Source organism: Charadrius vociferus, unplaced genomic scaffold, assembly GCF_000708025.1.
Source record: "Charadrius vociferus isolate BGI_N301 unplaced genomic scaffold, ASM70802v2 scaffold111, whole genome shotgun sequence".
In the NCBI taxonomy this organism is placed as follows: domain Eukaryota; kingdom Metazoa; phylum Chordata; class Aves; order Charadriiformes; family Charadriidae; genus Charadrius; species Charadrius vociferus.
The window spans coordinates 5,114,071-5,128,448 of record NW_009647046.1 but is presented as its reverse complement, the minus strand read 5'-3'; the positions used below and the strand labels follow the sequence as shown (position 1 = coordinate 5,128,448).

The window sequence follows — 14,378 nt, the reverse complement described above, 5'->3', positions numbered from 1 at the left end:
GGTTGGCGTTGGGCGGGAGTGTGGCGCTGGCCGGTCTGCCCCACGCAGCTGGGCGGCCATGTCTGGCTCTGTGCCACAGCCTGCCTGTGCTGTCAGGACCCCTCTGGGGAGGCAGCGGGGCAGGGGACCCTGCCACTCTGGGGTGGGAGAGGGGACAGGGCCTGTGCCCGTCTGCGGTGGGACAGCCCGGTTGGCCTCGCCACACACAGCGCTGCTGTGAGACCTGCCGGGTCTCTCAGCCTTTCTGAGGGCAGCAGTGCTCAGGGCGATTCTGGAAAGATGCAGGTCCTCCATTTCACTATAGAGATGAAAAAGTTATCGAGTGACCGCCTTACCTCAGGGTAGCCGGACTGGGATGATGCACATCTTCTAGCACTATACATCTGGTGCTTGGATCCTTTACTGGAGCTACAATGATCACAGAGCTAGCTAGTGCGGAGGCCGCTGGCAAAGTCAAACCCATAGCACCTCAGCTCTCCATTACTGGATGACCATGGGACTCCACAGCCCCACGGTGGCTTGGTAGGACTCCACAGCAACTGGTCAGTTCCCACCGATGAAGAGGTCCTGGAGCTCCTTCTCTCCTCAGCTCTCCAATGTTTTTGCTAGGGGTCTGGCAGCACACTGTCTCATCAAGGTGCAGGGATGGTGCCCATGGAGTCAGAAATTTGCGTGCTTGTGTGCTGGCTTATAGCAGGTGAGAGCCTAGAAGCAAACATAGAATCATAGAATCATTTAGGTTGGAAAAGACCTTTATGGTCGTCGAGTCCAACCGTAAACCTAACACTGCCAAGTCCACCTCATGTTTTAGCTGGGCACAGAGAAAACTGAACAGTCGCATAGTGTAGATGAAATCATACACATTTTTCCCCTTCTGATGAAATACTAAAGAATTTTATAAGCTCACGACAAAACAGACACCAGGGCAGCAAGAAGGTTTTGCCCTGGAGCTTCCTAATAGCTGTTCCCCATGGAAGAGTTCAGAAGCCACTAGTCTAATTCTTGTGCTTCCCAAACGGGGACAGACAGCAGCCCTGCCGTGCCGTGGCAGGTACCATGAGAGGAGGTGGGGAGGCAGATTTCACAGGCCACCAAGCTTAAATTGCTATCAAAGGGTGTACATTTAGGATGTAGCACTCTCTCTAAGTTCAAAGAGACTGTATGGGGCCATACTGGCCTAACATCTCCACACCAAAGCCCTAAAGGGGAGAAAGGTAACCAGCATTTCTTGGGGTGGAAAAGTCCTGTTAGCACCCCCTTCCTTAACATGCTCTGCCATTTATTGCATTCTGTCCTCTCAGCATCTTTCTGGCTCCCTATTTCCTATTGTGGGTGCCCTCCCCCCTTTCCCATCTTTGATAATTGTCCCATCTTCAGTTTGCATTAGCAAACCTAGAGTATTCACAGCAAAAGCAGATAATCATTCCAAAAATACAGTCCATGAAAATTTGCTGAAGTTCAGGCACAGATTTACCATGACAGACAATCCACGTGGGCTGTGGTCTTCCCTTTAGCAGTGTCCATTGTGGCCAGCACACTGCTACTGTCTCGGCTGGTGACTGTGAACCTGCTCCACCTGAATTTCCGGAAAAGATTGTTTGCATTCAAAGTGGGATTCTGAGCAGGTACAAGTGCTTGCAGGATTAGGATCTTAAGGCTTGACTGGTCAGAAACCTGCATGTATTGATGAAAATACCCAGAGGCATAACACAGGACATCTTTCTACTCTGTTAGCTCCAGTCATGCCAGAATAACCTGCAGAAAGTCAGGTTAAAATGTCAGTTTCTAACCTTTGTTAGGCTTTAGTTTTGGTACACAAGCATCATAGAGAAATCCACACTTTGTTGCTATGCCAAAAAGTCGTGAGGTTCCAGGAACTGGGCCTTTCAGAAAGATAATAAATTTTGTGATATTTACAATAAAATTGCTAGAGTTGGTAATGTTACACTTATTTTTAAAAGAAAAGTAATTGATGTCCATGGGAGCTAGGAATATAAGTATCATAGTTTTCAGCCCCAGACATGGCCCGCAACCCAAGAGGTGGCACATAACAAAAGGATTCTTCTGAAAATGTGAATGTTGTCCATTCCTACCAACTCTATTGTCCTATTGGTGAATAACATTGCCCTGTTGCTAAGGGTGAGGAGAAATCCATGAAGGAAACCAGAGCTGCTGCTGCAAAAATAAAATCCCTACTCTATGAAGATTTACATGTGTGCTTAGTTTTATCCAGACTAGGATCAATTCTAGCAAGTGGAACTACTCACACTGGACATGGCATTAAAAACGTGTCCCAGCCTGTACAGGACTGGGACCTGGCATTGCACAGGGGGGGAAAAGTAGTTGACAGTTCTTAAATTTCTGCTGTTCAACAGTAAAACATCAGAGTCATGACATTTGGGAGAAACATGCATACATTTGAGAAAGAACTGAGGGATGTCTTTGAAAAGAAGGGACAGCTGAGATGTTTGCTTGGGAGACGCTGCTTAAATGCAACTAGCATTGTTCCTCTTGTTGAAAGCTGAGCACAGCATAATGTGATTTGTGATTACAATTCTTTGTGTCTGTGAAGCGACTGAAGAGACGGGCTAACTCTGAAACATCAGTGGACTTCTAAATTCAGTGAAAAGGAACTGGGACAGGGAACGGATGTTTCTGATTTTTTTACCAAAGCATACTACCCGTTCTAGTTATTTTTTAAGCAGGATGAAGTGTCACCGAGTTTCTTCAGTTCGTCCTAAAGAGAAGGACCTTGCCAGTGATTTTTAAAGAGACTTTTTCTATAGTTTTATTAATACAAACACTTGATCTTTTTTTTTTTCTTTGTTCCTGTTAATACAAAAGGAAAATAAGCAGGAATCACCAGCTTCCTCTAGGTGTTGCAGTACAAGGCTTACCACACACCTATTTCATCATTAGAAGGGCCCTATTTTCCAATCGTAATATCAAACTAATGAAAGGCTAGTACAAAACCCTTGCACTGACTCTACAACTACTAGGGCTTTAGCTTGGGTGAAACTGGAGTAGAAGATGTTAACCTGCACGACTTCTGTTCTCCCAGACCTATCCTCCAATAAATACCAAATAACTTGAAATGAAGGGAAATAAACTTCTACTTTTCATCCAGTGGCATCGTAAACCCGTTGCTCCGTGACATGCCTCCTGACGTTGCTCTTGCTCATGATGTCCAAAATAAATGCTCTCCCACGGCAGCAGTCAAGCTGGTAATCTGCTGGCCGGTCATTCGCTGCTTCCTCTGTTGAAGCTCATTAAAGGTACATGTGTGGCTTGTGATGGTGTGTGTGCTTCTTGCTGTGCTCACCCACCCCACTGATTACTCTTGTTCCTTTTGTTGTGTCGCTACTGTCTTCTTGATGTCGCTCGCCTTTTTGTAGATTGCCTTTACTGCAGAACAAGGTTTGTCTTTTACGGTGTGTTGCTGTAGGGTCCATCTCCATAGAGCAGCACCTTGACTGAGATCAGTTAGTGATAACTGAAGACAACAAGATTTTCAGCTTCACTCTAGAGGTCATGAGTTCTTCCTTGCCAGAAAGGACAAGGTAACATGAATAAATTCTGTCATTTTTCTTTGGCATTTGCAGCATTTGCTCTTGAATGACGTGTTCTTAAAGTAGCCTTCTGAGGGATGCCATAAATATTGAGAGAGAACACATGCCTCAATAAATTAAGTGCTGTATTTTAAGCATCAGGTAATGAAGTATCTGAAAGTGTTTTTCTCTGTTGCAGAAATCCTCTGTACTTTTCTAAGAAATAGCATCTTGCAAATAATCTCATAATCCTCCTGTAGGTCTCCAAGCAAAGGAAAATTTTAGGAGTGATTTTAAACAAAATTATTTTCCTAATCAAAAATATGATAAAAAAGAGCATGTAAAAGAAGACACAAAGCAACAGAGCAGAAGTGCTACAGGAGTCCTTTCAGTGTGATATTAAAACCTGTCCTTGAACTTTCTCCTTACACACAAAGCTCTTCTCATCACCTGTGGCCAGGCAGGGAGCGTGAGGCGACTCTGCAGCCACCCGTGGTGATACGCAGAGGGCAGCCATGGTCCCATCACCGGATCTGCTGAGTGCTGCCCGAGCACTGTGTGACAGGGACAGAGAGGTCCTCCATGCCTCTGAACCCCTGATGGGTTGATACCACACTGCAGCCATGACCCAGGATGGTTGCTTGGTCTGCTTGTTTTTGCCATTTTTTATTGATTTCTTAGTCAGAGAAACAGATCTGAGAAAGGATTTCATTTTTTCAGACACCGATGTTCCAGAGCTGACGTGCTCTCCTGGTACTAGAGGGAGCTCCAAACTGGAAGTTGTGGCAGCCAGTATGAGCAATTGAGGCCAGCTCAGAGACCAGGTGAGTTAGTCAGGGATCAGCATCACATTCATGCAGATTCATGGCTTCCAGACAGCTTAGAGCATGGGTTGAACTTGCTCATTTGTATCTGCAAAAATAGTGAGGACAGACATTTCGCTCCACACCCTCGTTGCCACTTTCCTGAGCAGCTTTCAGGCCAAGTCAAGAGCAGAGAACACATTTTTCCCACAAACTTTGAAACCCAATGAAAGAAGAGCATTCAGTCGTCATCTGTAAGAGTTGTCTACCCTTCTGTCTCCAAAGGACCATAGTGCTGCTTTCCAGTTAGGCTAACGGCTATCATTTTAGCCTCACAGGATGTTGATTCATCAGGGTCATAAGGCTTTTTTCCACCTGTTGCTTGTTAGAACAGTGAACAGCAGGTAATCAGACAGAGAGAGAGGGTGGAGGAGGAAAGATAAACAGCTTTGGTCTAGTTCAGAGCAAAAGTAACTATATTAGAAAATAGAAGGGTAGACGGCAAGAGAAGAAAAGCAGTTACCATGCAGTATATAGAGAGCATTTTGTATTTAATTTTTCTCCAGCTATGAAAATGACTGCAAGATTAATAATAATTTCATTATTAACCTCTTAATTAGATGTGAGTTTGCCCTGGCAAAATGCACCAAGGATTCTTCACAGGACACACAAAGGCCTCCAAAGCTCAATGTACAGCGTGTCAGCTGATGAAGCCCAAGCAGACTTAGTTGTTTTTGTTGACGTGTTTTCCCCCAGTGAGCTTTGTCCCTTCCTCTCTCTCCTTTATTGCCACAGCTACAAGGGATAAGCAGAATGAGTTTCTGGAAATTGTTTCCAACTGTAGCCTGGCTCATTTTATCAGGGTCCTGGTACCTGACATGAAATGTTTAGATTCCAGCCAGCAGTTACACAGGATCTTTCCTTCATGTGTTCCCATGGAAAAGTCATGTAGACATCTATGGTTCATAACACATCCAGGGAGAATATGCTTATATCACAGATCCCAGCTGGGCTTTAAAAAAAGAAAAATATACATGCATGAATGCCATTCAGCTGGCTGCCAGGAAATTGTGCTGATAAAGAGAAACCATGGGGAGTATGAACAAAATGTGTAGTATAGAAATCCCGACTGAAGGTAGGAAGATGCTGCTTAGACAGGGCTTGTATCCACCAAGGATGGATCATTTCTGTAATAAGACAAAAGGTACACAGATGTACTTTGAAATCTCAAGCACAGCTACATTGATTTTTTTTTTTTTTGCATTAAAGAATGTGCCCTAAACTGAAGGAAAAAATTACAAATCCATTTAAATTTGGGTTCTGCTATTATAACATGTGAACTACTCCACTTATGTCTCACTCCTGTATTTCAAGGGATCAAAAAAATCCATGCCCTCATTTAAAACTATTTTTAACATAATAAGTGAAGTGCGTACATGTGTCCATTCAGCTGTCAAACCGAGGCCACATTCTGACTCACCTGGTGCCCGAGGCGTGTGCGCATCCGGTGTGCAGTGAGGTATGCTTCCAAGCTTGCTGTGAAGTGGTAGATGTGATTGATTAAAAAAAATCTGGGCCGGCTGTTTAAGCCTAGAGGAATGGCTGCAGGACTTCCCACAGCCACCTTGGGCAGCACGTGCTGTCAGTGGTCCTCACAAGAGCCTCGTCAGCGCTTGGATGCCACAGGGGCGGACAAGCTGCCAGAGCACTGTGGGGGCCGGTGGCTCCCCGAGGGTGATGCCACAGCCCCAGGTACTTCTGTTCCAGCTTTTCAGCTAGTACAGCACTTCACGTGAACAGTTATCCCCACTAGCTGTGGCCTGGCCCACATGTATGTGTGTTAGCCAGCTTGTGAAGGGAGGTAAATTATGTTACAACCCTATTAAATTTTTTGGCAGAAGCAAGACCCGTCGGCATTAATTTTTCAGTGGCAGGGAATCAGAATACCACACAGTAGCCACTGAATGTAAATGCATTGTGCTTCCTGGTGTCTACATGAAGGCTATCAGAGAGGACATCCATCAAGTACTGAGGCAAAACTCAGCCCAGACACTGGCTGGGTCCTGTGAACTCCCCACCATCACAGCTTTGGCTGGTCAGATAAGCCATGACGTGTTCCCCAGGCTAATCCACAGGGGTTTCTTGAAGCTTAGATCTAACTGAGTCTGGTCTGATTTACACGCACGACCAAATGGTTTGACAGTCTCAAAAGCCCACAGTGGAACTGCAGTCTTGCGTGAACTCTGTCTGTGTTAGAGAGTAGTTAGCTGGGACCTTAGATGTGGCTAGAACAAGAAGAGCAGCGTGCAGATAGGGAGGGCTGTCTCTCATTGACTGGCCAGGCGCCAGGGCTGGCAGGCACACAGAGATTGCATGTTGGATACAGAGGTCCCTACTTGCAAGGGGAGTCCAGAGCTGAAAACCACATGATAGGAAAGCATTTGACTGAGCTGGTACTTAAATAAGGGATGCCAAATCCTTGTTCCCTTTTGTAGCAGTTATTTGTGTTCCATTGTTCTCCTTAATTACAGCTCTCTGGAAATATGAAGCACAGGATGAACTTACCATTGAACTCTGTGAGGAATGATAAAGGTTTCCCTAAGAGCAGTCACTTTATACCTTTCCCAGTTTTTGGGCCCGTAAACATTTTGCAGTGAGTGGAGGTGCAGACACCTACACACGTCAGCCTCTTGGCAGTGGGGTTAGGGGGGTTGTGAAAGGTAGTTGAGAACAGCTACCTTTCACAAACATCTTAAAAGTACTCACGAGGGCTCACCGGGCGGAGGTTGAAAGGTGCTGCCTTACCGCTCTAAGATCACCCAAGGGCCTGTTTGCTGGGTTGGGTTAGGTTATGTTGGGTTGGGTTATGTTGGATTAGGTTAGAGAGATCTCCTTACTATTACAAACACAGAAAGGGATCACAAGGTATATTTTCCAGCATGTGTTTAAGCAACTTATCATCCTTCACTTGTCCTCCCTCTGGCAGCGTAAGTAAGAGCGTACAAACTATACAGTTTTCACTCCAGAGCTGTTCTGCATGGAAAGCGGGGGGCTGTTGTTTTCCAGGTCTGCCCTGAGGCTCAGGGAAGAGGTCCTGCAGCTTCCTGCGGGACGAAACGTCACAGGGGAACGATGCCTCTGTATCACTTGGCTGCTGTCTCCCTAGATGTTCTTACGTGTTTCGGCCAGCTCTGTGCAGACTGCAGGGACGACACTCGGTGCGCCGGCTGGCCCTGTCCCAGGGACCTGAAAGGAGAGAAGCGTACAAACCCCTCTGGTGCTGAGCTATGCGCTCCCCACCGCCTGCTGTCTAACCCCCCCCTCCCTCCCCGGGAGTATGTAGGTCACTGTTGACATTGTTTTCCTCTGAGCCCCTTCTGCTCCTGTTTTACCACTTTGTTCGCAATTAGCCTGTACTTTTGTAATTGACCTAAATAAGCCTGTTTGTTTCATTCTCCTTCATCCCATGCCTTATGTTTCCAGAGAGTAGTAATTAAGGAGAACAATGTAGCACGAATATCTTCTGCGAGCCCAAAGCAGACAGTGCCCCGGCCAGAGATAGTCTTGCTCTTGGTGATCCTCAGCAAGCTGTCAATGTAAACCAGAACTCAGCCAGCTTTGGGTTTTGCTCTGAGAAGAAGACGGCATAACAGATCTTACGGCTTGAATGTGCTGTACGGCTGTCTGGCATCCACAGATGCCTTTTGTTATTACTACTGTTAGCAAAATTAAAGAACTACACCAAAACTGTTAGCGGGCAAGCAAAAATGAAAGTCCCTCTGATGACAAGTGATGTCAAAGCGTTATATTGCAAGCTGTGAAATTCACCCATTTATATCAGGTTTTGCAGCTGCTCACTATGTCTCCTGCAATCACACTGAGCATGATGATGATGTTCTAAATTTCCTCTCATGTCACAAGCCTGCCCTTCCCGTTAGTGCTTAAGTATGAATGTTGGAAAATCAAATGCAATGGAGCATGCAAGTTATGGCTCGCTCTCTTCCTCACATGTTGTTGAGAAACACTCAGCTGGACAGGTTTCAAGGACTGCCTTTTGCCTCAGTTTCCCCATCTGTTCTCACGAAGTTCTGCCTGGAGGGTGACATCTCATGAACGTTCCCTTTACTTGCTCTGCTTTTTGCCTTTCACATCCTTAAAAACAAAAAGCAAACATCAAAAGAAAACCTTGCAAGAAGGTTTTTTCCCAAACTCCCTGCTGTGTCCCAGACCCTCCTGCAGAGACGTTCTGCTGCTTCCCACTGGGGTGCCCACCTCTGTGTCCCCCTCCTGCAGGCAGGGCCGCGTTGGGGTCTGTACGTCGGGTCGGTACAGAGGTCACTATGGAGGTGCCCAGGGGTTGTTACAGAGCCTGTAGGGGAGGGCTTAGCACTGTGGCATCCCTGAGCACCAAGCTCCATCCTCTCACCTCAGAGATGGTGAAATGAGGCACAGGGCCCAAAATGCAAACAACATTTCATGTTGTTTGGAAACCAAATACCAGAAATGCTGGCACTGCATCTATTTGTGTTTTTCCAGACCTGTTGCCAGTACCCTGCCCAGCCCTACCTAGAAGTATGCAGTTTCTGTCAGTCCCTTTCACTTGTGCTTGTTTCTCTAGAGAGATTGGCTGAGAGGACTTTGGTAGGTGTCTGAGGAAAAGCACGACTCTGTCCCAGAGGAGACTCACGCCAGAAAGCTGAGAGATGGCATGGAGATAAGCACAAAAACAGCTGTAGCACTTGGTTGTGGAGCTGGAGTTTTCCAATAAGTCTAAATTTGGTACCCAACTCCAACTGCATTTCCTTGGGAAGTAGGGCAACAAATTACCATAAACCCCTTTCAAAATCCCTGTCAGTTCAACCCCTGATTCCCTGACACACACTTTGAGGACAAGGTTTCCCCCTTCCTCTGTAACATACCTTGGCTTGCAAAATTCACCACGCAGAATGAAATTTGACCTTTCCACTACCCATGGCAACTATAATTCAATTAAACAGGACAAACCTTGGGCAGCAGTTGCCCTCAGGACATGGTATACTAAATATGATACAAGCAGGGAGAAGAGTGAAACACAAAACTCATGAAACAATCCTGTCAAAAGAGAGTTGGCAAGGGGGTGCCCTTCAGGACAAGGACAAACACAAACACGCACGCTCTCTCCTTTCTTTAGGACAGTGCACTTTACATAGATGACAACAAATAGGAAGGACTGGGATTACCGGCAAAATTTCCATGCTCGTACGTCTATCTGAAGAGCAGTCAAGCGCATATTTAACTTGCATGTATGGATGCGTTTGTTCCCACTGCTAGCGTGCAAATATTGTTCTGACTAGGGATGCTTTCCTAAAGCAGTGCCAATGTGGGCAGAAAACAAATGTCAAATACAAGAAAATACAGCCAATTAGTCATCTGCCAATATGATTGACTGAAAGAGAGGGAAACATAAAAGTATAGCCAGATCTTAAGTTCACAGGAGAAATTCTTCAGATGTCATGGTGATGAGTATGGCATCAAAACCCTCAGCAGATAAGGAAAGGCAAGACAGTGGTGTGGCCTGCGCTAGTATGTTCATGAGCAATGAAGTGAGGTGCAACAACCCTGCAGACAAAGAAATTGAAGGGAAATTCCTCTTCTGGATAGACTCAAGGTGGTGAAAAATAGAGCGCACAGTGAATAAAAGTCAAAGACACAGCAAACCCCAAATATTATTCCCAGAATGGCTGGAATTAGGAAGGCTAGAAGGTTGGTAGCAACACTGCCCAGGGAGATGGTGCCATCTCCATCCTTTGAGGTTTTTAAGTCCTGGCTTGAGAAAGCCCTGAGCAACCTTGTTTGATCTCATGGTTGACCCTGCCCTGAGCAGGAGGCTGGACTTCAGAACTCCAGAGGTCCTTTCCCACCTGAATTTTCCTATGATCCTACGAGTGCCTACAATTTGGCAGACAGATAAGGTAGTTACTGACATTGCCATGACAACAAACTGAGTTTATGCTGGTGTTGCAGCTTCCTGCAAAGAGGAGAGTACATGCTTCCTTGAGAGAAATGTTCTCAAAAAAACAACGAGATGTATAGCACTAGACTCATTTGAGCTTTGCTTTCAATCAGAGGGAAGAATTAATAGGTTATCAGCTTGTTACACAGTTCGTTTCTGCTTCTGTTTCAGGGTTTTTTTTAAGATAGAGGGGAGAAAATTACACGCAATCTTGCAAGAAGAAGATAATTACATCCTCCTCCTTGGGGAGACAACCAAAATGGCTTCAGCTAATACTCCCAGCGCTGGGGGGGAGGTGGCCAGTCAGCAGCCCGGGCCGGCTGCGTGTGGCTCATCACAGCCAACCCAGCGCTGTAAAACATGTTCCTTCAATATTCACCCTGTTGTCCTCCTAAATAAAAACACATGAAGCAAAATGCTGCCAACACTTTGCTTAGATACTGCAAATGAAATCACAACTGTGGCAACTGGGAGTTGAAAACGGGAAAATTCTAGGCAGTGGCACTCCTGCGGCACGATGTCACCCACCCGGCGAGTGGTGTCGGGGAGCCCACTGCCCGCGCGGGTCTGTGACTTGCCGGAGGACCACTTCACTGGCCTGCTCCGAAGCGTCTGGGTCAGCGGGCAGAGGATGGGGACACACGAGCCTGTCGCCACAGCTTCTGCCCTGGCAAACACCCGTTGGGGAGCTTGGAGACAGGAGGGCGTTGGGGTCTGGGCACGACGCAGCTGCAGTGATGGCTCTCAGTCCCGCCATGGCGAGGGCTGTGCTGTCTGCCCTGCCCGCCTTGTGCCAGAGTGCCGGCTGCGCGTGGAGCAGCTCCGAAGGCAGAGAAGCGCTTGGTTTCCCGCAGGCTTTCCACTTGCACTGCCTCCCTCCCAGCCAGAGCCAAGGATCCGGCCCCCTGGGACCCACCTTCAGCCAGGAATAACTTCTGACTTGAGGCAATTTTAGTAGGTCGCTGAAGCCACTGGCTTTTCCCTTTGGCAGATATGCCTCTCTTCCTCACCCTATGAAAATCAAGTTTTCTTTCAAACATGAATGTGCCCCTTGTAAGCTGATCTGCAATATAATTATTTTCTCCCTTGCTCAGCAAAGTTTGTGAAACTGGACATTTTCCCCGTCAAAGCCAGACAATGAGGCCTTGTCTACGCTGGAGCACGGTAGTAAACAATTCCCACTGTGGCTGCCATCAGTTCAGTGCGCCTGGTGGGAGCCGTTTATTAAAATTTCTTCCTGGAGACTAAGCCTCCCGGTTCACATTGATTGCCCTGTATGTCAGAACCACAAAACATTCATGGGGTGAGATTCTGCAGGAAGACTTTTGTCTCTTTTTTTGCCATGGACATCCAAAAGCTGAGAAAGCAGATTTAAACCTTCGCAAAGCTGAAAGTCTGCTTGAGCCATTTTTTAAAACCAAAGAGTCATTGAGACCACTGGCTGAGGAGCAGCAGTTAGTCATTACTGTTGCAAAAGGTTTGCAGCCACCTCCTTTTTCTGTCATGCTTTTGCAGCCAGTCACCTTAACGCAACTTGTAACGTGATCACATCAGATGTACATCATTAAAAAAAAGTATCAAGAGAAACAGACCAGGAAAATCCTATCTGATGTGTTATCCATCTCTTACGTGGAAACATTCACGTATGTTGGAACTTTGCTGAAGCTTGGCCCATCCAAATTTATCCAGACCCATAACCTGTCCCAGGCCCTCAGAGAGCAGCTACCGGCCATCAACTGGTCCCACCGCCATCTCCCGCACGCCCCGTACCCAGCGAAGCCCGGCCAAGCCCGCAGCTCTCCCTCACCCCGCATTTGAGGGGCACCTTCTGCAGGGGCTCCCCACCAACCTCCCACCCGTCCTGGCATCTCACTGCCACGCGGGGCTGTCTGGGTGGGAGGGACCTTGTCTGGGCCCTGCTGCCTTTACAGGCTGAGCATACAAAACACGGCTCCAGCCAGGCCCTACAAGGACACTAATGGTTTATTGAATCCTGTTTTACCCCAGCTGCATAACGTTGTTTTATAATGAAGTCCAGGTCTAGCATGTCTCAGAAATAAGGCATAACATTAGGGAACACACCTTCAAAGCTCAGCACTGCCAGTGCCTCCGGCTTAAGCAGGGACGAAGTTGTCTAATGGAGAGCTGTACCACTGTGCAGAAACAGCCATGGGCTCGTGGCTGGGATGGCTCATCTTCAGCCATGCCGAGCAACAAGCGGCTCCTCTGGGAAGAGGCATCTTTCGCTGCTGTTTACCCAAACAGCTCCATCCTTCATTCCATACTGAAAGAAACCAGACACCTCGTCATCATTGGGTTTTTTCCTTCAGGAGAAAAGCAACTCAGCAAGGAATTCCAGGATCTCTTCAATAATTTTATTGTCTTAGGACATCTCACGGTGGAAGATGTGTGAATAAAAGAACACAACTGGCAATCCCTCAGTCATGCGGAGGTCAAAGCGAACTGGAGGGAAGCAGAAGGGAGCAGAGGGCTCGCCCTGATACTGCTGCTCCACCGAGCTCCGACTGTGCAGACATGACCGGAGGGGTGCAAGACACACACTTGCTGGTTGCAGGATAAGGCAGGATAGGTGGCACCTGGAGGGAACCAGGATATAGCTGGATAGATACAGAATATGTAGGAGGCTGGTGCTGCGGATCCACTGTTTGCAACTTCCTGGATGACTGGAGCTCCACTCACGGGGACAAGCAGGGCTCTGCTGTAACGCTCTCAGGCTGGGAGCCTGCCCCAGTCTCGCTCTCAGAAGAGAAAGCCCAACATTTGCTCAGCAATTGGCTTTGAGGCGCTGTTGTGTGTGTGTCATGGCAGACCAGGATGGAATGTGGGAAGCAGCCGGGTTTGAACCCCTTTTCCTCATGCGAAGAATGGGGACTCAGAGGTCCAGGACCAAGCAGGCAAGTGGGGGAAGGGGAGGATGAGGAGCACCTGCCCCTCAGGCCAAGAGCAGCTTGAGCAGTTCCTACGAGGGAGCCTGGCACGCAGGGCACTGCGAAGGCAGTGAGGGATGGATGGTGCAAGAGCTGGCATCGACTTCCCCAGTTTCTTCTGCCAAACTACCCTGTCACCTCCAGCACAGACCCACCCTTCTCCTCTGACTGCTGCGGAAACCCCGGGCAGGTGTTCAAGGGGAGACTACAGCGGCACGTGCTGCTGCAACAGCCGCTCTCAGTCCTTGGGAGGAGCAGTGGTGTGATGTCCTAAAAACACCCATAAAGCTGTTACTATCCTGCCAACGGGCCTCTTGTTAATGAGAACAATCATGTAGCTACAGATTAAACAAGTCTTGATGGTATTTTCATGCTGCAGAAGGTCCAGGGGAAGGGCGGGGGTCATTAGAGTCGGCCAGTCGCCGTGGGCTGAACACACGATGTGCTCTCCCAGAAACCAGTGCACTTTTGTCATACACTCATCCTCCCGTTTAGTTTTTTTATGCAGATCGGATCCAGCACAGTTCAAAAAACAAACTCTGGCCTCTCTTTTTTAAGCTAATTGGTAACATTGGGGTAATTTTTTTTCTTCTTTTTTTTCCCCTAATAACAATCACAGATGACTGGATCCCAAAGTCCAGGGATCCAAAGTCTGTTTTCCAGGTCCTTTGGCACCTCCGGCCGTGTGAAGCATTTGATACCCTCGCAGGGCTCAGGCGCCTCAGCTGCAATCGCAGCCCGTGGCTAATGCCAGCGGTGGAGGGCCACACCGGCCTGCAGACCTCGTCCCAGTGCCACCCACCTCACGCCCTTCCCTGTCCCCAGCAGCTGGTCCTCAAGCCCCGGGTTTGGGCAGAGGAGGAGCGGCTCCGGGAGAGCCGAGTGGTTTCATTACAGCTGTTGTCCGAGGAGTTAATCAAAACATAAGCCGCTAAAAATGGCTATAGGGCTTATGTCCGCGGAGCTTTTTTTAGCTGCCGTTTAATTGCCGGTGGTTGGCGCCCCCGGGCGCGGCGCGGCGCTGGCGAGGGGCACCCCTGCGCGACGGACGGGGGAACTACAGGGGCCCTGCAGGGCAGCCCCCGGG

At 47.9% G+C, this 14,378-nt stretch overlaps 1 protein-coding gene across 1 annotated transcript in view; it reads right to left on the bottom strand.

Moving 5' to 3' along the window:
• Positions 1 to 12,796: 12,796 nt before the first annotated feature.
• Positions 12,797 to 14,378, bottom strand: part of MGA (MGA, MAX dimerization protein) — a 55,789-nt gene continuing 54,207 nt past the window's right edge. The window contains exon 25 of the mRNA XM_009895727.1: positions 12,797 to 12,940. Within this exon, the coding sequence (XP_009894029.1) occupies positions 12,797 to 12,940 (144 nt within the window). The remainder of the gene's footprint in view (positions 12,941 to 14,378) is intronic.